This window comes from Equus quagga, chromosome 20, assembly GCF_021613505.1.
Source record: "Equus quagga isolate Etosha38 chromosome 20, UCLA_HA_Equagga_1.0, whole genome shotgun sequence".
NCBI classification, from domain to species: domain Eukaryota; kingdom Metazoa; phylum Chordata; class Mammalia; order Perissodactyla; family Equidae; genus Equus; species Equus quagga.
Window position 1 is genome coordinate 14,964,931 of NC_060286.1, and position 25,762 is coordinate 14,990,692.

General features: G+C 45.8%; 1 protein-coding gene across 2 annotated transcripts in view; it reads left to right on the forward strand.

Annotated features, from left to right (window-relative positions):
* Nucleotides 1-5,429: 5,429 nt before the first annotated feature.
* The window catches only part of SMOC1 (SPARC related modular calcium binding 1), a 141,687-nt gene continuing 121,354 nt past the window's right edge, over nt 5,430-25,762 (forward strand). Inside the window, exon 1 of one of the 2 annotated variants that reach the window (XM_046647677.1) lies at nt 5,430-5,722. In XM_046647677.1, the coding sequence (XP_046503633.1) occupies nt 5,624-5,722 (99 nt within the window). In that variant the 5' untranslated portion in view covers nt 5,430-5,623. The remainder of the gene's footprint in view (nt 5,723-25,762) is intronic. The other variant, XM_046647678.1, reaches the window with a different exon arrangement.

Below are 25,762 nucleotides of genomic sequence, written 5' to 3' on the forward strand. Positions count from 1 at the left end.
TAGGTCCCAGAAAGTAATCAGTGAAAAGAGATATTCCCCTACAGGTGGAAGAGGGAGGGAAAGAAATAGAAACAGAACAATACAGACGATTGCCAAGAATATTTTCACAAAGATGTGCACTATTCCTGGTGACCATAATTGACTGCTGGTCTCTTTAGGGGGCTTCTTTCTTGCCAGCCTGGTACCACGTGGCTTGAGCTTCATCCCAGTATGTTCTTGGTTCCTCCCACTTGAAGGCGCCTAAGAGACAGAAATACCAGAAGAAAATTTTTGTGGCATCAAGAGTCTGGGTAAAAATAGAACTACAATGTGATCCAACAGTTCCACTTCTGGGGATTTCTTGGAAGAAGATGAAAATACTAACTTGAAAAGTTATCTGCACTCCCATGTTCATTGCAGCATCCAGCATTGTTTACAATAGCTAGGATATGAAAACAACCTGAGTGTCCATTGATGGATGAATGAATAAAGAAAATGTGGTGTACATACACAATGAAATATTATTTGGCCATAAAAAAGAAGGAAACATTGCCATTTGCAACAACATGAATGGACCTTGAGGGCATTATACTAAGTGAAATACCGTATGATCTCACTTATATGTGGAATCTAAAAAAATCAAATTCATAGACACAGAGAACAGATTGGTGGTTGCCAAAGGTGGGAAGTGAGAGGTGGGCAAAATGGGTGAAGGGGGTCAAAAGGTACCAACTTCCAGTTATAAGATGAATAAATCCTGGGGATGTAATCTACCCAGGTTGCATTGTGACTATAGTTAATAATACCGTATTGTATATTTGAAAGTTGCTGAGAGAGTAGATATTAAAAGTTTTCGACATAAGGAAAAAAAATTGTAACTAAGTGAGGTGACAGACGTTAACTAAACTTATTGTGGTGATCATTTCACAAGATATATACACATCAAATCATTATGTTATACACCGTGGACTAATACAATGTTATGTGTTAATTATAGCTAAAAAAAAAAAGGAGTCTGGATGTCTGGTCCTCAGGCCACTAATATTTATGAGCATGAGGGAGCTGGACATGCGGAACTAGAGAGAAGCCATAACTGAACACTCTGGACTCCACTACATTGTCCATGGTTCTTTCGTTTGGCAACTCAAGGTGTCATAATGATGATAGCCCCTACTGTTAGTTGTCCCCAGTATTTTATTCTTCCTTGGTAACATAAACTCTGATTTTCAGCTGGACCGCTGTGGCCACCTTGAGTTAAGACTACATTTCTTTCAGCCTTCTTTGTAACTAGATGTGGTCATATAACTAAGTGTTAGCCAGGGGATAAAATGAAATGTGACTTCTGGGAAGTGTCATTAAAGAGAGGGGTATGCTCTTCTTTTACCCTTTTCTTCCCTGCTGGCTGGAAAACAGATGTGATAGCTAGAGCTTGAGCAGCTACCTTGGACCACGAGGTAGAAGCTGCTTATTAAGAATGACAGAGTGAACTAGAAGGAGCCTGGGCTACAGGCAGCTACCCTGGACTTTGAATGGCGTTTGTATACAAAAGAGAGCAAGAAGCTTCCAAATTGTTTAAATCACTCTGATTACTTTTTGTCATGTATACTGTTTTAGCTTCATCAAAGTGTAACTGACAAAATTGTAAGATATTTAAAGTGTAGCACATCACAATTGGATACATGCATACTTTGTGAAAGGATTCCCCCATCCAGCTAATTAGTACATCCACCACTTCACATAGTTACTTTTTCTTTTTTTTTGGTAATTGTCATGTCTATTTAAAATTTAAGGAGTGACCTTGCTAAGGTTAACTTCTGTGGGTCAACCTCATCTGCATAAGGGAACTAATAATAGCTGCTTTGGCCCAAGGCGAAGTGTTACCGCAGGTTAGTCATAAATCCAGAAACAGAACCTGGGATTCTTGGTGTCCCAGGCTTCTGAGCTCAGTAACGGATTTGAAAAGACCTATTCTGGATCTTAGACACAACCCACCTTTATGTGTCGGTAGCTGTTGTCACCAGGGGAGCAAACAGAAATCAAGGTAGATTTGTATTATGGAAGCACTTTTCTCCAAAGCCCCATTCAAGATCCACCTTCTTTCCGAGACCTTCTCTGCCCATTACGTCTATAAAGGGCCCCTACTGTCTGAGTCCCCAAAACACATCCAAGGCTTTGCTCTTATATATGGGTATCTGTCTACTCTGTGTCTTAAATTAGATCGTAACTTCTCAGAGGGCAGAGTTTGCATCCAAAGATAATAATAATAGGTATTGTGCTGGGCACAGGCGGAGACGCATCAAAGTGCCTGTTCAATAAGTGGAAAGGATCTATTCCAAATACAAGACAAGGCCAGGCTCCTCGGGAGTATACAGAAACAGAGATCTATTTGAAATGGGTGTTCCTAGCTAGTACTAAATATTCGAGGCCCTCAGGCCTCAATATGGGATATAAAGTATTATTTTTCTTCTACTGAAATATCTCCTTGCAAATAGAAGTCCCACAGGACAAGGAGTATGGCTGAAACTGGACAGACCAGATGCCAGGATAGCTAGATTTATTTTTGGACCATAAGCCTGGCCTCCAGGGAAAGAAGGAACTTGTCAAATTCACTTTTTCGCTTGGATCAGGAGATTGAGCCTGGCAGAGAAATGCTGTTTGGGACTAGCAGTTCTCTGGCATTTCTAACCTTTTCTGGGCTTGGGAGGAGTCAGGAGAAGAAAATGCATCATTTGAATGATGGCCATGGTTACGACAGGCCCTGCATGCCAACCAAAGGGAAAGAAAATACTTGCTGAGCAAAGTAACTGGAAAGCAGTTGTTCGCATTTTAAACGAAGCTACATGGTTGAAATCCAGAATAATGCAGACTTTTGGACCAGGAACCACTTGGAAATAAGCTTTCTGGCTGGAAAGCAGCATGTGGTGTTATGGATGGAAAGGATGATTGCAATGCCTTTTCCCTGGGCACTTCCTGCTGCCAGATACTGGGGGGCCATCTCAAGCCTATTTACTTCCAACAGATTTCTCAATAATTCCAGCAACAGAAAGAAGCTCACCAGCATGACGGGGTGCATGCAGCCAGGTGGTGAAGTCAGGACGAACCTGTCCCCCTACTGAGCCTGATGGTAACATTTCCACCTTGCTGAGCCTCTGGTGGGTGAACACTTAGGCGGGCACGTGGAAGCTGATGTAAGTGCTGCATGAGGCACAGTGGCACCGGACAAGTGTCACAAGTCTAGCTGGGCAAATTCCCAGCGTGCCAGATCCCAAGAGCTGTTTCCAGGAAGGGCTGACCCTTGCTGTTTCCATGCTCTTCCCTGACGCTCAGTGAAGTTCAGAGTCTCAGTGCCCTTGCAGACACTGAAGAAACGTCCAGTGAGCACACAGGGATGGTCGGACCCTATGGCGTTTGAGATTGGGCATGCAGTCATCACACAACGGAGGCAGAATTCGACTCTGAAAATCGGGGCTTGAATCTCGGCTGTCATTTACCAGGCAAATGAGGCAAGTCACGACTGCACGGAGTGTCCACTTATTTACCTGTAAAGCTGGATCTGTCTCTACTTCGCAGGATCCTTCTGAGGATGAGATGAGACATCTGTCCTGCCCTCTTAATATGCCGGATGGTGATATTTCTAACTTAACTCTTCTAAGGGCTTTATATACCCCATCTCTTTTTATCCTGACAACAACTCATGAGGTGGCTACTATTTTTATCCCCATTTTACAGAGGGGAAAACTGGATCCCAGACAAGTGAAGTGACTCATGCAAGGTTATACCACTAGGTGGCAGACCCAGGATTTGAACCCATCCTGACCGGCTCCAGAGAGCATGTCTGACCACCGCATTATTTCCCAGCAGAGGAAGACAGGCAGTTCTCTTAGAGGTGTTCTTCATTTTTGTTTGGAGAACCGCAAGTTCTTAGCTATTGTTCCAGCATCCAGTCCGAGCTTTTTGATCTGAGGGTGCTGGGGAGAGTTGAAGCCTTTTACGTAGAGAGCGGTGCGTTCAGGTTTATCCTTTAGAAGGATGACTGGCTGCAAGGTGGAGGCTGCATGGGGCCGGCAAGGGGAGCGGGCAAAACTGAATGCAGGAGTTGGGGCGGGAAGCTTGTTCACACAACCCAGGAGAGAAGCCATAAGGGAGCAGAGCTAAGACTTGTCAGGACCTCTCAGGCCCAGACAGAGGAGGAATTAAACACTGGCACTGCCTCCAATTCCGGTTAGAGAAAAGTATCCGTCGCCTTGAAGTGGTCCATACTAATGGAAGTAAACACTGAGGGCTGTGCTCCACATAAGAAGATATACCCTGGTTCTCTTGGGTTGAACACAGTGGACAGCCTTGCTCCATTGAGGAGCTGTTGTGATGTGGCTGTGACCATTCCCAAGACCTCCCTCTGGGGACCACCCTGGGCGGAGCCCTCCAACAGCCACTGGACCTTTCGCTGCACTGTCTCTCCAAGTGGGTTGGACACCCAGGGGGGTCTCCCCTCCCTCCTCTGACCCATCTCTAGGGTCTTTGCACCACAGACTACCCTTCCCCTTCAATGCTTTTTCCTCCTTCTCCCCCACCAGGAGACCAGGGTCCCTCTCACCTCCTTCCCCAGGGCTCCTAGCACAGAGAGGCTGACCTTGTGCCCCTCAGTTCGACACAGGGAATAGGATGCCTCGGTTCCAAACCCGCATCCACCACAGAGCCACAGGTGGGCACGACCCCATACACACGAGCCTTCCCCAGCAGGCACATGCCCAGCCCATGCTTCGCCTTGCCTCCTCCACACTTCTTCCGGGGCAGCCGCTGTAGGACTTGGGGTGTCACCTCCTGGAAGTTGCTTCGGGAAAAGCCAATGCACCCACTCCCCTCTCCCCACGCGGGTCACAGCCCGCCCTGTGCAGGTCACCTGGCCACTTCCCAGTTGTTTTTGGTGTTGATGCAGCGGGGAAGCAGGTTTCTCAGTGCGTAGGCGCCCTGGTACCCTTATCTGAAAAATGGGTATTCCCTGCCTATTTCACGGGGCTGTGGACAACTCACGCACTGGCGCTGAAAACTATATATGCTTAGGGTATTATTATTATTAGCCGGGCGGACATTCTGGTATGTTCAGGCTGCTGGAGCTCTCGTAGGCTTCCTCGGACAGAAAAGCCGAGAGAAAGTTCCTCTTTTTCCCAGTCTCACCCGGAGCTCACTAGGGCTGAGCAACCGAGCGTCTCTCCCCACTGGGGTTGACCGCAAGCCGCCACTTTTTGCTCTCTCCCATTGGCTTTCACCTGCCAGAGGGTCGGCTGCTACGGGCCTCTCGGCCCGTCAATCAGGGCAGCCGGGCTCCGCCCCGCCCCTCCCGGGGGTTTATAACGGGAATTCCCATGGCCCGGGCTCTGGCATCCAACCTGCTGCCGCCGCGGCCCGGCCGAGCCGAGCGAGTACCGCGCGCGGAGCACACGCTCGCGCCCCGGCTCCCCGCCTTCGCGGTGCATGCCCGCGCTCTCCGCCCGCAGCCCCCGCCCGCCCGCGCCGCTCCGCCGCTGCCGGCCGCCCGCCGCCGCGGGGGCCCCGAGGGAAGCAACGCAGGGAGGCCGGCGCGGCTGTGCGCCCCGCGGAGCCCGCGACCCCTGCCCGCAGCCGGCTGCCCGGCCCGGCTGGCACCATGCTGCCCGCCCGTTGCGCCCGCCTGCTCACGCCCCACTTGCTGCTCGTGTTGGTGCAGCTGTCCCCGGCTCGCGGCCACCGCACCACGGGTCCCCGGGTAAGTGCGCCCCCAGCCGCGCGCCCACCTGCGGAGGGAGACCGGGGTCGCAGGCCCTCGTCCCTGTGGGCTGGGGGAGGGCGAAGGGAGGTGTCAGACCTTGCCATCCCCCCCCCCCCCGCCCAACTAGCAGTTCCCTGTGGGCTTCTCATTGAAGTTGCTGAAATAAATTTTCTCCCATTGTCTCTCACTCCGCCCCAGCCTTTCTTATAGCACCGATTCTGCCTGCTCCCCTCTCCGGAACTGTCACTGGTGGGTTTTCTTTCCCGGTCTCTTCTCCCAGGGCATTTTGCTCCAAGACCCTTAGAGGTGCCTCCCGCGTCCGAGGAAGCTCGCTCTCCGCTCAAGTAGGGCTGCCCTGTGGTCTCACTGCGCCCGGTCCCGGAGCGCTGGCATTCTTGGCAGGCGGGGGGGCAGCCCTGCCTCCAGAGTTTTAGGTTACCCGAGAGTCACACAAGAAACTTGTGTTGTTGTTGTTTTAAAAAGCGATCACGGCAGGTAATTTTAATGTTCCCCCCTGTTGGGCACAGCCCTGGAGGAGGGGTAGAGGCGGGGGGAGCCATGGAGAGGTGGTGCAGACGAGCTGCGCAGTGTGCAAGAGTCTCTCCCCCTGGGTTCGAGGCCGGGAGGGTGAACTACTCGTTGAACCTTGGTCAGATTGGAGTTTCTGAGCGATATGAAACGTGCCAATGCTGCGCACAGGACAAGCTGTCTAGGGCATTGTAAAATCTCCTGAAACCAACAGCGTTGTGTTCATTTCTGGTCTAGATTATTGCTCCCACCACCCCAATTGGTCTAATGAAGGATTCCACTGCCTTAAAAAATGTACTGTTAAACCACCTAGTGGTTGATTTGACCAAACTTATTTAGACAATCTCTGGCCAAGAATTAGTTTATGTTAGGGCAGTGGTCTCTTGACATAGCTGCTGGCCCGAACCGGCACTGGTAGTCCATGTGAAAGTAGCGAGGATCTTTGTGAAAACAAGACTGGCCCCCCACTAACTTGTGCTTTCCTGGGTATCCTTGGGCCTAACCTCATTACCACCTGTTCAGATTGCAGGTCCTTTATTCATAGCTCTTGCTATATGGGAATCATCTTTATAGCTGTCGTGTGTGGTGGAAAAGCCTTGCAAAGTTTGACGAGCCTTAATGACTGCCCAGATGCTGGCTGATTACATCGGAGCTGAGCTATCACTGTGAGATCAGATTTGCAGCCACTTAGGAAAGAAAAGTGTTTGTCCCCGTGTTGGGCTGGCCCTTGCTTTTATGACCAGATGTTCAACAGCAGCAGTTAAAGTGCGGCAGATTAGATCCAGGGCGTGTCATAAATCCTCGACAGCAGGCATTCCCAAAGCTGGGGCAAGGAAGGGCTCCGGGAGTGACTTTTATGGATGCAGATGAGGATGCCTTTTAAATGAAGCTGCTTGGTTTGATATTAGGACTCGCGGCTCTTAAACTCTGAGGTCAGGAGAGCCATGGCGTTCCCTCCAATAATTAGGAACAGCCAAGACAGAGATGCAGACCAGAGCACCCAGGCTCAAATCTGGATGCCCGCCCACACGAGAGGCCCGCAGACAAATGGTGGGGGGCTCGTTTGCTGTTGGGCATGTCTAGCGTCTCAAGCCATATGGCTCTCCTTCCCTGCCTCCTGAAATTGGAGGAAACAACTTGTAGGGGAAAGCCAGGGACTTCAGGGGAAAACAGGGACATTGGCTAGGTTTCTCTCCACCTCCTTTAGTCTATTAATTTGATAGAAATGATGGAACGTAAGCAGGAACTGTACATAGGCTTGTGTGTGTCCTGCTGCATCGCCCCCACCCCATGTGGTTAGAAAGTACCAAGGGGAAGCTGATATCTTGAGCATGTGGTTACCTAGGTACATTTATAGGCGACAATAAGAACAACTATTTATGAGCACTGGGCTAGGCACTTTCTATAATCGTTTATGCTTATAGGAAGAAGAAGATGGGTCTTTTTAGTGCCATTTTGCGAGTGACTCAGGGAGGCTATATGGCTTGCTTGAGACACTCCTGGTGCATATGTAGCTCTGAGAGCCAAATCCCAGTTTGTATGGATTTATAAGTTGTGTGCTTTCTGCACCACCAAGCAGCTGCAAGGAGTGTTCATCCCACTAGCCATGCCGTTCCTGGTTCGTCCAACTAGGAAGAGATGGCTCAGTGAGAAAATACTGAACTCAGATGCATCAGGCGAGTCTGTAGAAAGCATCCTTAATAATATTTTTTGGTGTCTGTATCGCCAAAGGGTGATGTCTTGAGTTTCAACCTATCCCCCAAGACTCCATTTCTCTTCCGTGGCTTCTTGGTGGCCTCAGAAGTACGGCTCTGGTTGCAAGTGGCGGCGTCATAGGAGGAGCAGAAACATCTGGCTTGTTGCAGTATTCCCTTGGGCACCCCTGGGTCTCTTCTGTTAATCTTTTGAGTGACAGAGGCTTAAGGATTGGCATCTTTTCCAGCTGGCTTTCTAGGAAACTGAGCACATGCCCTTTCGGTTTAACTTTATCTGGCTCACTAATTGAGCTCCCCCGAGGCCTAGACCCCAATCCTTGCCCCTTATTTGCTTCCTGCCTTCATAAAATTCCTGACATTCGCGTGACTCTGGAAACCAGCAGCGATCGAGTCTCGGGTTGGAGGGTATTACGTAGGGAGCACCTGATATTTTGGTCTCTCAACTCTGCTGCTTGGCTACCTTGGAGCTGGGCAGGATCCTTTTAATTAGCGAGGAGGTAACTATTTCTCTAATCCTGCACAATTTACTGAAAACGTTTCAGAGGAGGATGGGATTGGGGAGCGGCTCTCCCGGGCTGGCGGAGTCTGGTGGATGGTCAAGCCAAGCCAACTGCCTGTCTTTGTCTAATCTTTGTCTGCCCTTGAAGACTGGAAGCTGGGTGAGGACAGGAACTGTGCCCATCTTGTCCATCGGTGTTCCCTCCTAGAGCTCAGCACAGGGCCGGGCACCTGGTGGGGATGGACTTCTTTGGTGGTTGTAGAAAAGATAACTACATGCAGACAATGCGTATTGAACAGTGGTCCATGGTTTCCACTTTCTTGGTGCTTCAGCATGCCTGGAGGCAGAAAATAGATTTAAGGAGTTGAGAAATAGGAGAAAATGGGAAAGTCAAGAAGTCTGAGGAAGGACTTTGATTTCTTAATTGTTTTAGATATATTCTTTATTTGTTCTCTCTCCTCTCGCTTACTTGGTTCATCCTTCAAAGCTCAGCTCCAGTACCACTCTCTAGGAACTTTCCTATAGAACACCCTTTGGGTTAGAGTTGATCACTCTCACCTTATGACGATTTCTATAGCTGGTTCACTTGTGTTGTCGCTTTCGCTAATCCTTCTACAGTGAACATCTTGAGAGTGTACCAGCATCTTCATCTTCTTAGCACTAACTTTCCCCTTCGGCACTTCATCTACCATCCTGTCTTGTTAAATGAACAAACTCACAAACCCCTGAGGGCAGAATAGAGATTTTATTTGTCAGTGTGCTGGTCATGCTGCAAAGTATTCTGTAAATATTTGTTGAGATGAATTGGACTGTACAGTGATGTCCAAGCTGGACCCCCTGCTCTCATTTAAACCTGAAATTGGTTCCTTACAAACATTTCCCCCCCATTTTTAGGCTTTTGTTCTTGTTTAAAAATAAGTGTGTGTGGTGGTTATGGGAGGTTTGGGGGAGGAGAGACTGAGCGAGCAATCCTGGCTGGGGGAACAGGCTTCAGTTCCACCCTAATCCCTTTTTTATCTTGCATTAGCCAAATGTGAAGCAGCTTCTAGACGGTTCCCTTCCATTTGACTAGCTTTCCTCAGTGCCTGGACCAGGGTGGGTCCTTGTGTCTGCATCGATGCCCTTATTATCTGTGTGCCTGACAAGACCCTTCTTTGTCACATAGGGGATTTATCTGAGATGCTCCCCAGATGCTAGGCCAAGAACTTAAACATTTTGATAGAGCTGATATGGGAATTTACAGGAATGAAATTGAGGAGGACAAGAAGAGGAAACAATCATCTTAGAAACTCTAAAAAATGCAATCACATGGAAAACACTTGATATTATCTTTTTATCTGCTAAAGCTGAACATCCACATTTCTTTTGGCCCAGAGATTCTACTCCCAGGTACGTACGTGTGCCCAAGAGAAACTCATGTCCAGAGGAGACTTATGCGCCACGTTCACAGCACCACAAGCCTGGAAAGAGCCCAAAGGCCCATCCGTTGGAGGGCAGAGGAGGAAACTGTGATGTGTTCACACAGTGGAGAATGATACTGAATCAAAACAAATGAACAACGACATGCAAAAATATGGATGAAGACTGGTAATATGATGTTAAGCAAAAGATGCAGGATGACGCATTTTATAAAGTTAAAAACAACTAGAATTAACTGATAAAAAACATTCAGGAATACGTTTAGCTGCAATAAAAGTATATGAAAAGATATGGTGACCACAAGATCCCGGGTGAAGTTAGGGTGAGGCAGGGGACAGGTTGGCGGGGGAAACCATGTGGTTAGTACAAGTTGGGGGTCACTAATTTACCTTTTTATGTGTGTGTGTGTGTGAGGGGAGGATGTGTTTGAAGGTATTTGTCCATTAGTAAAAATCTAATAGCTGATTAAATAAAAAATAAAAGTGGGCCCTGCATGGACCAGCGTTGAGAGTGTCATGAACCACAGATTGTGATTAATTTAATTCTCTGCACCTGAGGTCAGATGAACACACCTTCCTTGAGCAGGGACTCCTTTCTTGCCTCCTTCTGCTCCCTCCTCCCCCTTTCCAGATGTGCGCGTGGCCCTACCTAAAATACCATGCTGGGGAGTGATTATTGGCTTTTGTTTCAATTCTTGGCCGGTTAGACCCAGAGTGGGCCCAGGCCCTGCATACACGTCGACATCAGTGGCCAAAGGGCTTGTTTGTAAAGCTGAGCGGCCGTGGGCAAACTTCCCTCTCCTTGCTCAGGGGCATCAGCCTTGGACATCTGAGTCCCAAGCCCTGCTGAGGACTTGGGTCAGAAGCCTTATTTGCCAGTGGGAGTGGGGGAGGCGTGTTCCTGGATTGGTGCCTGTCTTCCTTCTGACCTCCTCCCTCTCCCCGCTTTGCAGAGCCTGGGGGAGGGGGAGCGCGGCCCTGCTTAGCAGGTACAGGGCACCCTTTCTCTCCCGACCACATAGAGATCTATTGTTTAAGCAGCCAAGTTCCTGGCATTGCTGGTGGTGGTAGGGGATGTCAGCGTGGAGAGCCCCCTCCTTCCGGGTTTGTCACTGTGGAGCTGTTTGGAAGAGGACAAGGGTTGAGTTGCGGATGAGAAATCGATCGGAGCTGCTTGTGAGGCCTGCCAAACAGGGTTAGCATTGTACACATGTGCTCTGCACGAATCCTGAGTCACGGAGGGGAGAAGAGTATTGGATCTCCACGAACACTCCCAACAGCTCCATCAAGACCTCTAAGCAACATCTGTCATTATAGCAATTAATTGGATTTCCCTTTGTATCTGACATCATTCCAAACTCAATTTCTAGATCACAAAATAATCTTACTTTTGGCAGACATCTGAGCTCGTGAGGTGTGGAGCTCTGTGTGCTTCCGGATGTTGCCTTGGTTAATTTCAGCCTCTTCTTTTGGAGCTAGAGTGGGGCAGTCTCTACAAAGCAGGAAAGGCGGCTCAGGAGAGCCCCTCCCACCATCAGGGAGGACCAGGACTGAGGGAGCTACCATGAGGTAATGTCAGGTGCTTTGAAACTTGACAAATACTCTCCACGTGTGAGTGACTGTGCCCATCCCCCATAAAAACTAGTGCACACTAGAGCATTGATCCAATTCTGTAAGATAAGGATCGAGTGGTTTTTTTAAAAAAGTATTGACAGTAGAGAAAAACTGGACCAGTCTTCCCAGATGGTTCATTTTTAGGACTAGATAAGCATTTCTAGGGCAGTGCTGGGAATTTTAAATATTTTTTTGTGTTTATTGTACACCTATTCTTGAAAAATTCTGCAAAGCCCCTGGGAGAGGACACAAAAGTAGTAGTGAGTAAGAGGGTGAGGTGGAGAGTGTTGTGAGAGGACGTGGATCATTCCTTCAGGTACACAGTGCCCTGACCAGCTCAAAAACAGCAACTCCAATGACTTCCCTTGTCAGCAGTGCTGTTCAATAGACCTTTTTGCCGGGGTGGAAATGTTCTCTATCTGTTCTGTCCCGTATTAGACGCATGTGACCATTGAAGCTTAAAGGTGGTTCGTGCAACTGAGGAATGGAATTTTTAATTTAGTTTGATTTTAATTTAAATTTAAATGTTAATAGCCACATGTGGCTAGTGGCTGTCATATTTTGGACAGTGTTGGTCTCTAACCAATGTGCCCCCCTTTACCTCCCACTGAGTACCCCCATATGCCCCAGACTTTGGCCACATTGCATTTCCTGACCTCTCCGTCTTTGTCTGCAAAACCCTGCCCATCACGCGAAAGGCTCGGAAGGCTCCACACCATCATCCAAGCTCCGCCCAGGCAGAGTTCTCGCAGCCCTCTGTGCTTTGCTTACTCCGGACGTGTATGTCCCCATCTCCCCTGTATTCTCGCCAACAGTAGGAAGGAGGGTAGTGGGGCAGCCTCCACACAGGCTTTGGAGGGAGACAGCCCCAGGTTTGAGTCTGGCTGTGCCACTGTGAGCCTGGGCTAGTAATTTAACCTCTTGGGTCCTCGGTTCCCTGGTTTGTCCAATGGGGGTCACAGCATCTACGTTCCAGGGTGGTGGGGAGGAGGAAGTAGGATGTTTTAGCTTCCTGTCCCTATTGCTATTCCTATCCCTATTCCTGTCCCTATTCCTGTCCCTATTCCTATCCCTATTCCTATTCCTATGGTAACTAATACTCAAACTTAGTGGATAAACTACACAAATTTCTGGAGGTCAGGCGTCTGACACGGGTCTTCGTGGGTGAGATGTCACAGAGCTGAGTTCCCTTCTGGAGGCTTTAAGACAGAGTCCATCTTCTTGCCTTATCCAGCTTCTGGAAACTGCCTGCCTTCCTTGGCTTGTAGCTCCCTTCCACCATCAAGGCCAGCAATAGCTTGTCAAGTCTGTTTCATGCTGCCATCTCTCTGGTTCTGACTTTTCTGTGTCCCTCTTCTCCATTTAAGGACCTTTGTGAGTGATTACATTGGATCCACCTGGAGAATCCAGACTGTTGTTATTTGAAGGTTAGCTAATTCCACCAGCAACCTTAATTCCCCCTTGCTATGTAAGATAGCAGTATTAGGATTGGGACATGGGCATCTTTGGGGGGCCATTATTCTGCCTATCACGGTTGTTCAGGGTCTAATCCAGTGCCTGGCTCAGAGAAGATGCATGATAAGTGGGGCCATTATTGAGACCTGCAGCTATTAGTTTCTTTCCTTTTAGAGTGGGAGTCTCTTCATGGTGGAGTTGCATAATTTTCTTTATGGACTCAGTCCTGCCCGAGAACAGGTGCTTAGTAAATGTTTATTGATAATAGAATTTTTAATAAATGTAAGTTGTTTCTTTCCTTGTAAAGATACACTGAATAGTAAAAAGAAATAAAATGCAAACTGGAATATATAATCCCCTTTGTGCAAAAAAACCACGTTGGTTGTTGTATAGAAAAATTGGGTGGATCATGTGTCGTGCTGTTAATGGTGGTTATCATGGGAATGTTCCATTTCCATGAGATGTATCTTAGTAATTATTAAAGTAATTTTGTTTACAATGAGCACTTTTAATCTTAGAGGAACGCAATAAAGATTAAAACCTGCGTGATTTAAAAAAACCTGTTTCAACCCAGCCTGATGCTCAAGTCACCCTTGGGTTCAGTGTACATCTGACCCGGTCGGCCTGTGTCCGTGCTGGGCTGATTTTTAGGGATAGTAGCTATTAGTACCAGGCCTCCTGCTCATTTTCAGCATGGTAACTGTTTGCTTTAAAGGAGAATTCTCAATTAATCTCAGCAGGACACAACTGTGAAAAACGTTTATTGCTGCCGGTGGGAATATAAATTAGTACAGTCACTTTGGAGAATTACAGTTGACGTTGCAGACACACTTTGACCTTGTGATTCCGCTCCCGTATAGACCCTCGAGAAGCGTTCTCAAATATATACCAAGGGACGCATTTAAGGATGCTTGTAAGCAGCAGTTTTTAGTAGTAGTAAAAAATTGGAAACCAGCTAAATGCCCGTCAACAGGAGACTAGAAATAGAAATTGTGGTATAGCCACATAATGGCACTGAAAATGACTAATCTAAAGCCATATTCATTATTATGGATCAATTTCATTACTAAAATGTGGAGTGATAAAAGGCAAATTGTAGAATAATGCATACATTATGATGCTATTTATATACAGGTTGAAAGCATGTAAAAACTATATATTGTTTAGGAGTACATACATATGTAAAAATAGGAGAAAACTAAGGGCAATGCTAACTGAAGCTCAGGTAGTGGTTATTGAGGATATGAGGGCAGGAGGAGAGAAACAAGTTGGGGGGTACACAGAAGGCTTGCACTGAATTGATGAGGCTCTGTTTTTAAAGTGGGTGGTGAGTACAGGATTTTTAAATTCCTTTTTATACGTATTACACAATGCATCATAAAGTTTTCTATAAAAGATAAAAATGCATTTGGATAGATCATAAAATTTTAAGAACAAATAATGTCTTTTGCTCTGTGCTGCTGATCACACTTTTCCTTTCAGGGACGTTTGGCCTCCTCTCTGCCCACTGCATTGCTGGCCGCCTCCCCACTGTCCTCTTGAAGCCCTGAGGCCGTGCCTCCTCCCTGAGCTCAGGGCCAGGTGCAGATGTGGCTGCCTTCTCTGCCTCGGCCTTACGGTGCTCGTGTCCTTTCTGCTCGATCTGAGCCTCTGCTCTGCTCATAGTACTTGCTCTCCTTGGATAGTTAGGGATGAAGTCGATCATTTTCTCAAATTTATTGGCCATTAGTTTAGGGTTGCCAGAGTTGGCAAATAAAAATAGTAATATAGGATTGCCTAAATTATAAGTTGCATAAATTTGAATACATAATTGCATAATGTAAATGGCATAAATTTGAATTTAAATAAACAACAAATAATATTTTAAGTATGGCCCAATCAAAAATTATTTGTAATTTATCTGAAATTATTTGTTATGTATCTGAAATTCAGATTTAACTGGATATCCTGTATTGTAGCTGACAATCCTACATTAGTTTCTTTTCTTTTGGGAATCATCTATCCTGACATTTTGCTAATTTTTAAAAGAGGGGTGGTAGTTTTTTGCCTACCTCACTGACTGACTTGGAAGAATTTTTTTTTAAATACTAAGAATATTAATCTGTCAAATGCCTTTCGTTATAAAAAAATGGTTTCAATCTACTAAATTTTACATTTTTATGTAGCTCGTCTGTCATTGTGATTTCTGTCTTGGGAGTCAGCATGAGAAAGGTCTTCCCCTACTAAGGTTATAGACATGAGGGTGAATATGTTTCTAAAGGCTCAAGTTGCACAAGCAGTAACATATATACCACACAGGCCACCCATTTGATGTCTGATAGGAGTTTATATAGTATTTTCTGTGAATTAGTGTCACTCTATGGAAAGAGTGCCTGTCCTGTTTCAGAAATTCCCGGTAACATTTGGAAAGGAGATATGTCAACTGGAAGTATTCCATCAAGGTAATTACTTGGGGAAATCTTTATAAAAAGTGTTACTTCTGGGGCTGGCCCCGTGGCGTAGTGGTTAAGTCCAGTGTGCTCTGCTTCGGTGGCCTGGCTATGTGGGTTTGGATCCCAGGTGTGGACCTACAGTACTCATCAAGCCATGTTGTGGCGGTGAGCCACACACGAAATAGAGGAAGATTGGCACAGATGTTAGTTGAGGGTGAATTTTCCTTAAGCAAAAAATAGAGGAAGATTGACAACAGATTGACAACAGATGTTGGAGTGAAGCTTCTTCACGAAAAAAAGGAGTGTTACTTCGGGTCAGCAGGCTATCCTGGAAAGGAGACTAGGACTTTGGCAAAGAATTTAGACTCTCCTTTATCTTTGGGTCCTTTCCATTCATTTAAAAAACTTCTCTTTGTTACGAAAACTTCTGAATATACACAAAAAAGGACAGAATAGTGTAACGAATTCCCATGGAACTCTCACCCAGCTTCAACAGTGAATAACTCCTGCCCAATCTCCTTTCCTCCACCTGGGCCCCTCGTCCCCTGTTCAGATTAATTTGAAGCAAGTCCACACATTGTATCTTATCATCTGTAAATATGTTCATATGTATATATATATATCTCTAAAAGACCAGGACATTAAAAGAAACCTAACCACACTACCATATCACAACCAAAGAACATTAACAATAATTCCTTAATATAATTCCATCAACATCCAGATCTCCCTGATTCTCTCTCAGATGTGGTTTTCTGTTAGTTTGAATCAAGATCCAAATAAGTCCACATGTTGACTTATCTGTGTCTTAAATCTTTTAATCTATGCGTTTCCCCTCCACCTCCTTTTTACTTTGTAATTTATTTGTTGAATAAACAGGTTGTTCTAGGATTTTCCACACTACATTTTGCTGTTTGCATTCCTCTAGCGTTGTGTTACATGCTCCCCTATCCTTTATATTTCTTGTAAAATGATAGGTAGATCTGGATGCTGGGTCAGATTGAGATGTGATATTTTCTTTGGCAGATATATTTCATGGGAGTTCGTGTGGCCTTCCATCAGGAGGCACGTAGCATCTGTGATGTTACCACCGGTGACGATCATTGTGGGATCCATTAATTTATTAGGAGTTGTCACTGATTTTTAAACAAGTAACAAGTTATACTGAAAAGGCTTCTGACTTTTGTGTGGCGTCGCTGTCTTCCTTGTCTCTGGTATTGCCACGGAGGGATATGGAAGAGGGGGTTTTGGTGCCCGTGTTCTCATCTCAGCAGCGGCCTCTTGATGGGGGCTGCGTGTGACTGCAGAGCTTTGAGAGGCAAACTCTGCCTTGAGTCTTGGTTGGTGGTCAAACCAAGAGGAGTCTCCTTGGCTCCTGGTGGAAGCAGTAAGAGCGTGAAGGAGCTGGTTTTATTCTTTAGTGCTAATCAGGAGGGCTTTAAAGTATAATTGAGGATCAGCTTTGTATGTGATCTTTGGTATGTGTGCATCAGTTGGGAATTTATACTATAAGAAGCTGATACCACATTTTGAACTGGCGTACCCTATGAAGGGGCTTCATTGGCTTAAGTAATAGAAGGTATGGATACAAGGTGGGTTTCAGGATTGGTTTGATTTACTGGCCTCAAACACTCAGTGACTTGATGTCTCTCCCCTCTGCCTTTTGTGTTGTCTGTTTAGTCCCAAGCCTAGCCTTCTGTGGTGGCAGGATCACTGCAGTGATTCCATGCTTCGCATCTAAACATCACGCTTTCTAGAAGAGGGAGAGAAAATTGGCTTCCAGTAGCCTTTTCAGAACTTGGATGCCCTCAGAACACTTTGGCTCTTAGCTTATTGATCTAAGTTGGATCAAATGCCCATTCTTTTAACCAGTCCCTTTGGCCAGGAGAGTGCCATGCTGGGAGTGACAGGCCTAGATTCCTTAGGTCCATCCCTGTGGCAGGGTAGGAGGTAGGATACCTATTTCTGGAGCTGGGAGTCAGGTTATTCCCCCTCCCTCCTCCTGACCACATGGCTATAGAAGGTGGGAGAGTGGAAGGGATGCTAGGGCAACAAGTGCAGTGTCCATTTTGGGATTTGTAGCATTTTGTAGACCAGCAGAGTGGTGGTGGCAGGGGATGTGTGATGAGAAGTGTGCTGGACATTGATGGTCACAGCCCAGAGAGGGAGATCTCCTGTCTCTGTGTGATCAGTTCCTTTCTCTGTTAAAGGAAGATTAAATGACTTCCAAGGCTACTACCAGTGAAGACATTCCAAGATTAGAAGCTAACAGGCCGGTCCTGTGGCTGAGTGGTTAAGTTCACGTGCTCTGCTTGGGCGGCCCAGGGTTTCGCTGGTTCGGATCCTGGCTGTGGACCTAGCACTGCTCATCAAGCCATGCTGAGGCAGCGCCCCACACAGCAGAACCAGAAGGACCTACAATTAGAATATACAACTATGTATTGGGGCCTTTGGGGAGAAGAAGAAGAAGAAAAAATATTGGCAACAGATGTTAGCTCAGGGCCAGTCTTAAAAAAAAAAAAGATTAGGAGCTGATAGGAAAATGGGAACATAGGAAAAGTTCAGACACTTTCAGAGTAGAAGAAATAGGCCAAATGAAGATGATTCCAGGAGGCCTCCCCAAATGAGATGAGCACGATCACATAGTTCCACAATTTGAAGAAATCTCAGGGATGCCTGCCTTCTGTGCACGAAGTAAGGACTGTCCCCACTCCACACAGCCAACTAGTGGCAGAGCCAGAGCCGGAACTCAGATCTCTGCCCCCATTTCTCTGTCCATAACTTTTTCATTCAAAGATGCCCTAGAGAACTTGGGAAAGTGACAAAAGTCTAGCTAAGGGGAGGAAATAGCTTGAATTTTAGTAGAGGATTATATTTCTGGGTTGCCTTTGGCCAATTCACCAATTTACAGTGGTTGGAAAATGTGGCCAAAAAACTCAGAACATGCAGAATCTTCAGCATCCTTGCCTCCTGACTACTGGTGTTGTTATACCTTCCATTTCATGGGGTTCTGGTTTCTTAGTCCCTAAAAGAATTGAATTCCTTCCTGATTTCTGAAGATGGTGAAGGCTTCAGTTAGGAAATGTGCAGTAGAGCAGTTGGAACAAATAGCCGGTGATACAGTTTGAAGAAGTAAAGGTAGATCTTGGTGTCAGATTCTCTTTTTGGGGCCGGCCTGGCGGCTTAATGGTTAAGCTCCCACGCTCCACTTCAATGGCCCAGAGTTTGTGGGTTCGAATCCTGAGTATGGACCTACACACCACTCATCAAGCTGTGCTGTGGTGGCGTCCCACATAGAAGAACTGGAAGGACTTACAACTAGGATATACAACTATGTACTGGGGCTTTGGGAAGGGGGGAAAAAAAAGAGGAAGATTGGCCCTGAGCTAACACCTGTGCCAATCCTCCTCTATTTTGTATGTGGGACATCACCACAGCATGGCTTGATGAGCAGTGTGTATTTGGATTCCATGCCCGGGATCCGAACTGCGAACCCTAGGCCGCTGAAGCAGAGCAGACAAACTTAACCGCTATGCCACCGGGCCAGCCCCATGGTGTAAGGCTCTTAATGCTTGTTATTAGCAATGCAATCAGTGCAGATGTACACAGAGTCAAATGACACATAGTCTGGAGCACAGGGGGCGTGTTTTATGGTTGGCACAATAGTTTCCTGTGAGGGCTGTTAAAATCAAAACCCAGTTTGAGGGTTGAAATGGGAACTGAAAAGCATCTGAAAGTGTTCAAGGTCCTCCTTCTGTGGACCCTTTCTCCCTGCGGCTCTGGCGGTAACTTCAGAAAGCCTTAGGGCAGATTCACAGCCTCACCGGCCCAGGCAGCCTGAAGTCAGAGGCTGAACAGAGGACAAGATGCATCGTCTCCGTCTGTCTTGGCTTCTCCTTGGCTTTCAAGCTCACCTGCCCTCTCTTGGTGGTGTGTTATTATACTTTCTTCTCTCATCACCGTAGAGGCTTAAAAAAAGACTGGGCCCACACCTACTGCCAATTCTCAGTTTGTACCTTTTTTTCACTTAAAGCCTCATCTACCTTGAGAAGGAAATGCACCTCCCATCTCATTGCTGGGTGACAGAAGAAATGTGAGCCATTACTATTCCACTGGCTGGAAGGCTTTCACGCCCATCCAGAAGGCAGCGTAGCCTAGTGGTTTGGACCTAAAGAGACCTGGGTTTAAGTCCTGGCTTTGCCGCTTTTTAGCTGTGTGTTCTTGGGCAAATTAACTAAGATCTAAGCTTAAATTGAAGATTTTATTTACCTCATTGGGTCATTGGAGAGTTTAAATGAAATAATCGCAGAATGCTTAGTAAATGTTAACTATTCATTAAAATAACAGATGTAACAAGAAAATATGAGAGATTCATATGAGAACCTGAAATTATTTTGTTTCCTTTAGTTTCCCCCTTGGAATTAAAACTAAAAAGTCCATCAATCTTTGGAAGATTTTTAATCTGTAGTTCTATTCCTTTTTGTTTAAAACAAAGCTAGTTTTTTGTGCGATGAATCAAATTCCCACGCCTTTCCCAACTGGATATTGGTCAGGAAATGGTGGAGGAAAGCTGCTCTTGGGCGTGACCTTTCTCCATGTGCCTGAGGCCGGGTCTGCTCCTCCAGGCATTGCACACTCTCTCTTTCCTGAAGTCTTTTTTCCTTTTCTCTTTTCCTGAGCTGGTGGGTTGTTTTCCTGAGTTTAGCCTCTGAAGGAAGCTCAGGTAAGCTTGATCACCTTCCCTGTTTCCCCCAGGACTCTGAGAAGCAGTTTTCCCATTAGGAGGTGACTGGGAGGCCCTGCTGATATGCCCTCCTCCTAACTTCTGGGCTGGGGGGTCAGCCTGATGACTCCCCAGTATGTTCCCAGATCTGGTCCCCAGGCAGATTCCATGGAGCTGGAGGAGCAGTGCCTGGTTTTTCTAGTACTCTCCTTCCTTCGCCCCAGGCCGAGCCTTCCCTTGTCTGGGGTTGGGAAGCCACTCACGGCAGGGCCTGTGGGTGGGCCCACGCCCAATCCTCCAGGCTGCTTTTAGAACAGCATTGCAGAGAGGAAAGCTCCTGGCTGTTAGCATGACTTCCTGGATGGATATTTCCAGATATGGCGGCTCGCGCCAACCACACACACTTTTTTTTCCTTCTAAATACTTTTAATTGGTTTATTTCGACCGTTGACGTTTAAAGTGATTGTTGATATAGTTGGATTAATGTCTACCATATTTGTTACTGTTTTCTATTCATTGTTCATGTTCTTTGTTCCTATTTTTGTCTTCCACTCTTTTTCTGCCTTTATGCTTTTAACTGAGCATTTCATATGATTCTATTTCTCTCCTTTCTTAGCATATCAATTATACTTTTTTTTTTAGTAGTTGCCCTAGAGTTTACAATATACATTTACAACTAGTTCAAGCCCACTTTCAAATACCACTATACGACTTTATGGGTAGTGTAACTACCTTATAATAACAGAATATTCCTGATCCCTCCCTCTTGCCCCTTGTATCATTGCCCTCATTCTTCTCACTCACACATAAGCTGTAATCATTGAGTACACTTTTGCTATTATTATTTTGAACAAATTGTAATCTGTTAGGCTGATGAAAAATACAAAAAATAAAAGTTTTTATTCGTTTTCCAGTGCCCTTCCTTTCTTTATGTAGATCCGAGTTTTTGACCTACATCATTTTCCTTCTCCTTGAGCTTCTTTTAACATTTCTTATAAGGCACATCTACGGGCAACAAACTTCCTCCGTTTTTTTTTTTTTTGTCTGAGAAAGTCTTTTATTTCTCCTTCACTTTTGGAGGATAATTTTGCAGGATACAGAATTCTGCGTTGATGGAGTTTTCTCTCTCAACACTTTAAATGTTTTGCTCCACTCTCTTCTTGCTTGCGTGGTTTCTATGGGATTCTTATTTTTGCTTGTTTATTGGTAAGGTGTTTTTTCCCTCTGGCTTCTTTCAAGATTTTTTTCTTTATCTTTGATTTTCTGTAGTTTGAATATGATATGCCTAGGTCTAATTTTTTGGGCATTTATCCTGGTGTTCTCTGAGCTTCCTGGATCTGTGGTTTGGTGTCTGACATTAATTTGGGGAAAATTCTCAGTTATTATTGCTTCAAATATTTCTTGTGTTCCTTTTTCTCTCTCTTCTCCTCTGGTATTCCCATTACATGTATGTTATGCCTTTTGTAGTTGTCCCACGGTTCTGAGATATTGTATTCTGTTTTTTTTTTCTTCAGTCTTTTTTCTCTTTGCTTTTCAGTTTTGCAAGTTTCTATTGAAATACCCTCAAGCTCGGAGATTCTTTCCATAGCTGTGTCCAGTCTACTAATGAGCCCATCAGAGGCAATCTTCAGTGCTTTTTATTTCTAGCATTTCTTTTGGATTCTTTTTGAGAATTTCCATCTCTCTGCTCACATTACCCATCTGTTCTTGCATGTGATCTACTTTTTCCCTTAGAACTCTTGGCATATTAATCACAGTTTAAAAAAAACACACCTGATCTGGTAATTCAAACATCTCTGCCATATCTGCCTCTGGTTCTGATGGCTGCCCTATCTCTTTAAATTATGTTTTTTGCATTTTAGTGAGTCTTGTAATTTTTTTACTGAAAGTCAGACGTGATGTACTGAGTAAAAGGAACTGCAGTAAGTAGACCTTTGGAGACGTAGTGGTAAGGTGCAGGAGGAAGTGTTCTAGTCCTATGATGAGGTCTCAGTCTTTTGGCGAGCCTGGGCCTCTGGACTGTGAACTTCTCAAGTACTTTTCAGTGTTTCCCTCCCCTTAGGTGGGACAGGATGACTGGAGGAGTCTGGAGGTGGGTATTTCCCTTCCCCCAGGTTGGTTAGGCTCTGAGAAAACCCCAATGTTAGGCTCTGGTAAAATAGTTTCTCCTGAGGGCAGGCCTCGTTAAGAACAGAATGCTCTGGCTATTTCAAAATGGCTGCTTTCCCCTCCCCCTGCCAGAAGCATGAGAGGATTTTTCTCTGATGTTCACTGCAAGACCCTGGTATATATTCTTGACTATCCCCAATACCCAAAGGTTCTTCCTTTGTGTTAATTATGAAAAACCCAATAGCCAGTGTTCCCCAATGCTAAAGCAAGTGAGTTGCACATCACAGTGAAGATTGCGTGTGCCAGTGTGTGCTCATCATGGCTGACTGGACTCATGACCACATACCACAATGGCCGGGTCCAGCTCATGGAAATGTTAGTCATGTCAGCTTGTAACTGGATGTCATTAGCAAAATCTTGGTTTCTTTCCTGAGGAGCTGAGACCCAACAGTTAAGAATCTTGTTACGTCCTGTACACGTGTGTTTCTCAAAGAGTGTATTTCCTAAAGTATGATCTGTAGTTCACCTGAGATGCTGCAGGGTCCAGGGATCTGCACTTCTAAAAAGTGCTGCAGATCATTCTCATGCACACTCTAGTTTGAGATTTCTTTAGGCTAAAATTGTAGAAAGAAATAAAATCTATCAGGCAACGCCTGGAACCGTTGGCCGATGCAACCTGTGACTTAAAAGAACATAAATGAATCCAAATTCCATTTGCTTTTGCTAATTGCTACTTACAAATATCAAGACAAGCTCCCTTGGAGGGAGCAGGGGAGCCTCTTGAAGTCTCTGGCCTCTGCTCTCCCAGCTGTTGTGTTTGTGGTTGAGGGTAGAAGAGCATCTTGTTTTTGGGTTGGAGCCGTCCCTGTTCCGACATGAAATTGAGAATCTTAGCTGGGCAGCTGCAGTTCTGCAAGAGTGATGTCCAATTCTGTGGAAGACCAAGTCTTAAGGGCCACATGTAACTGCTGTACCATGTGATGAAATTTAAAATGAAGATTTCTGGGGCCGACCTGGTGGCGCAGTGGTGAAGTTCGCACGTTCCGCTTCAGCAGCCCGGGGTTCACCGGTTCAGATCCCGGGTGCGGACATGGCACCACTTGGCATGCCATGCTGTGGTAGGCGTCCCACATATAAAGTAGAGGAAGATTGGCATGGATGTTAGCTCAGGGCCAGTCTTCCTCAGCAAAAAGAGGAGGATTGGCAGCAGTTAGTTCAGGGCTAATCTTCCTCAAAAAAAATAAAGTAAAATGAAGATTTCTTTTCCCAGGCTCTTGTCCCATACTCAGGAGATGTCCAGGAAGCTGAAAAGAAGTGCTACAATGTAAATTAGTACATTGGAATCCAAGAGGTTCCAAAGATATGGAGTGGTTGGATTGTTCCATTCACTGTCTTTGCCTCCTACTTGGGGCTTTGGATCTGAGCACAGCTCTAGTTAGGGAGGGGCATTTTGATTCATGTTCTCATTCATTTATTCACTTATGAATTGGCCTTTGATAGAGCTGTGGGAAGCAAGGAGGAAATTATGTTAGCATCTGATCCAGAAAAACCGCTAAGTTAATAGACAAAGCCTTCTGAATTCTATTAGGGAAGGGTGTCTTTGGGAGCAATGTGACAAACGTCCAAGAAAGGACATCTTTTGCTAGATGGAAGAATTGTGCAAGTGCTTGTTGAAAAGGCTTTGTCCTATGTCTTTGCTTTTCACACGTTCAACAAGCTATTCAATGGTGCACATACCACCCCACTGGGAAACTCGGACTTGTCAGTGGCAAAGTTACGTGATGCATTAGGAGAGAGAAGATCAGTGCATTCTGTGGTGGTTCTTTGCCTGTTACCATCTTGAGAAGCCTATTGTCGTAAACATCTGTTGTTTTGGTCTTCCTAGTATCTACTCTTTCTTTTCTGGTAACAGAATCTCTGCTTTCTTTTGGGGAAAACTGCTCCCTCACTCTCAGTCCCCATAACTTACGTGCACTGATCCTACCTCCCAGTTGCAGGGTGAGTGTGTGACCTTGGCTTGTCAATCAATGTGTGCTCTCTCCCAGGTTAGGGATGGTCATGTGATCCAAGCTGGGTCAATGAATGGTCTGGGACTTTCTGTTGCAACTACTGGGGAAGAGAAGCTCTGGGTTGGGACGCTGTGAGGATGTAGGTCTATAGTGGTTGGTGGTCACTTGGTCACTATGAATGAAAAGCTTGCCTGAGAATAAAACCAACACAGAGCAAAATAAAGCTGAGAGAGGAAAGCGACAGATCTCTGATAATATGTTGTGAGCATCTGGATGCAGCTATGCTTAAAGCTCCCTTGTATTTCCCATTTATATGCGCCAGTAACTTCCTGTGATAGATTTAATACGGTTTCTTTGTGGCTCCTTCCATTAAGAGGTGGAGTCTGTTTCCCCACCTCTTGAATCTGGACTGGCCTGTGAATTGCTTTGACTTATGGAATGTGGTAGGAGCAGTAGTGTTGAGTTCTGGAGTCTGGCCCTCAAGGGGCCTTGCAACTTCTGCCTTCACTCTCTTGGACCTCTGCCCTGAGGCCACCATATACGAAAGTCAGTCTAACCTACTGGAGGATGAGAGGCCAAGTGCAGGAGAACTGAAGTGCCCCAAACAACTGCTAGCACCAATTGCCCAGCATGTCAGTGAGGCCATCTTGGACCTTCCAGCCTAATTGACCCTTCAGCTGAATACCCCTGCATGAGCAAGCCCCGGTGAACTGCTTGGTTAGAGTAACCACTCAGTCAACCCACTGAATCATAAATTGTTATTTTAAGCCACTAAGTTTTGGAATGGTTTGTTATACATCAATATTAGCTGATACACTCCTTTTTTGGCCTAATTCAGTATTATTTTATTTTCTGTCCTTTATGACAGAGACTGATTTACAACAGTTCTGAATGATACACGTATGTAATAAACTAAGCCTTACAGAAAGGTACCTTTGAGGAACTTCTCCCCACCTCTGCCACTGAGGCAGTGGGATGAGCTACCTCCATCTAGATCTTCACCTGTGGGTGTGCACTTGTGAACTCACTTGCTGGAATCTGCTTCTTGCTCCTGTTTTTGCAACTGATCTGAATGATAGTGTCACTGTCCCCAAAAGGGTGGGTTTCTCCAGCACATGCACCTGAGGGGAGACCATTCAACAACTCTTCTTTACCGGTCACTAATGTGATTTGGCACTTGACATTCCTCTGCCTCATTGGAGAAAGTTCTCTCCAAGACGACTTCTTGAAGTTGGCAGTTCCTTTTTATAGGCTCTCACATTTGACTTGGGGCCTCCTGATCCGTCCTTAAAATGCCTAGTAGATGTGAAGCATCAGTTATTTGAAACTAAGGAAGGTAGTAGAGGCAGTGAAATAGCACAGGCCCCGGAGTTGGACGTACGTGGGCTCAAAGCTGGCTCTGCCATCTGCTAGCTGAGGGCCTTGTGCATATTAATTAATCTGTCTGAAATTTGATTTCCTCATAGGTGCGAGGGAAGGTAAAAATACCTACTTCATGGGGTTGTGGTGCCCATTCCATGAGGGAAGGCATGGGG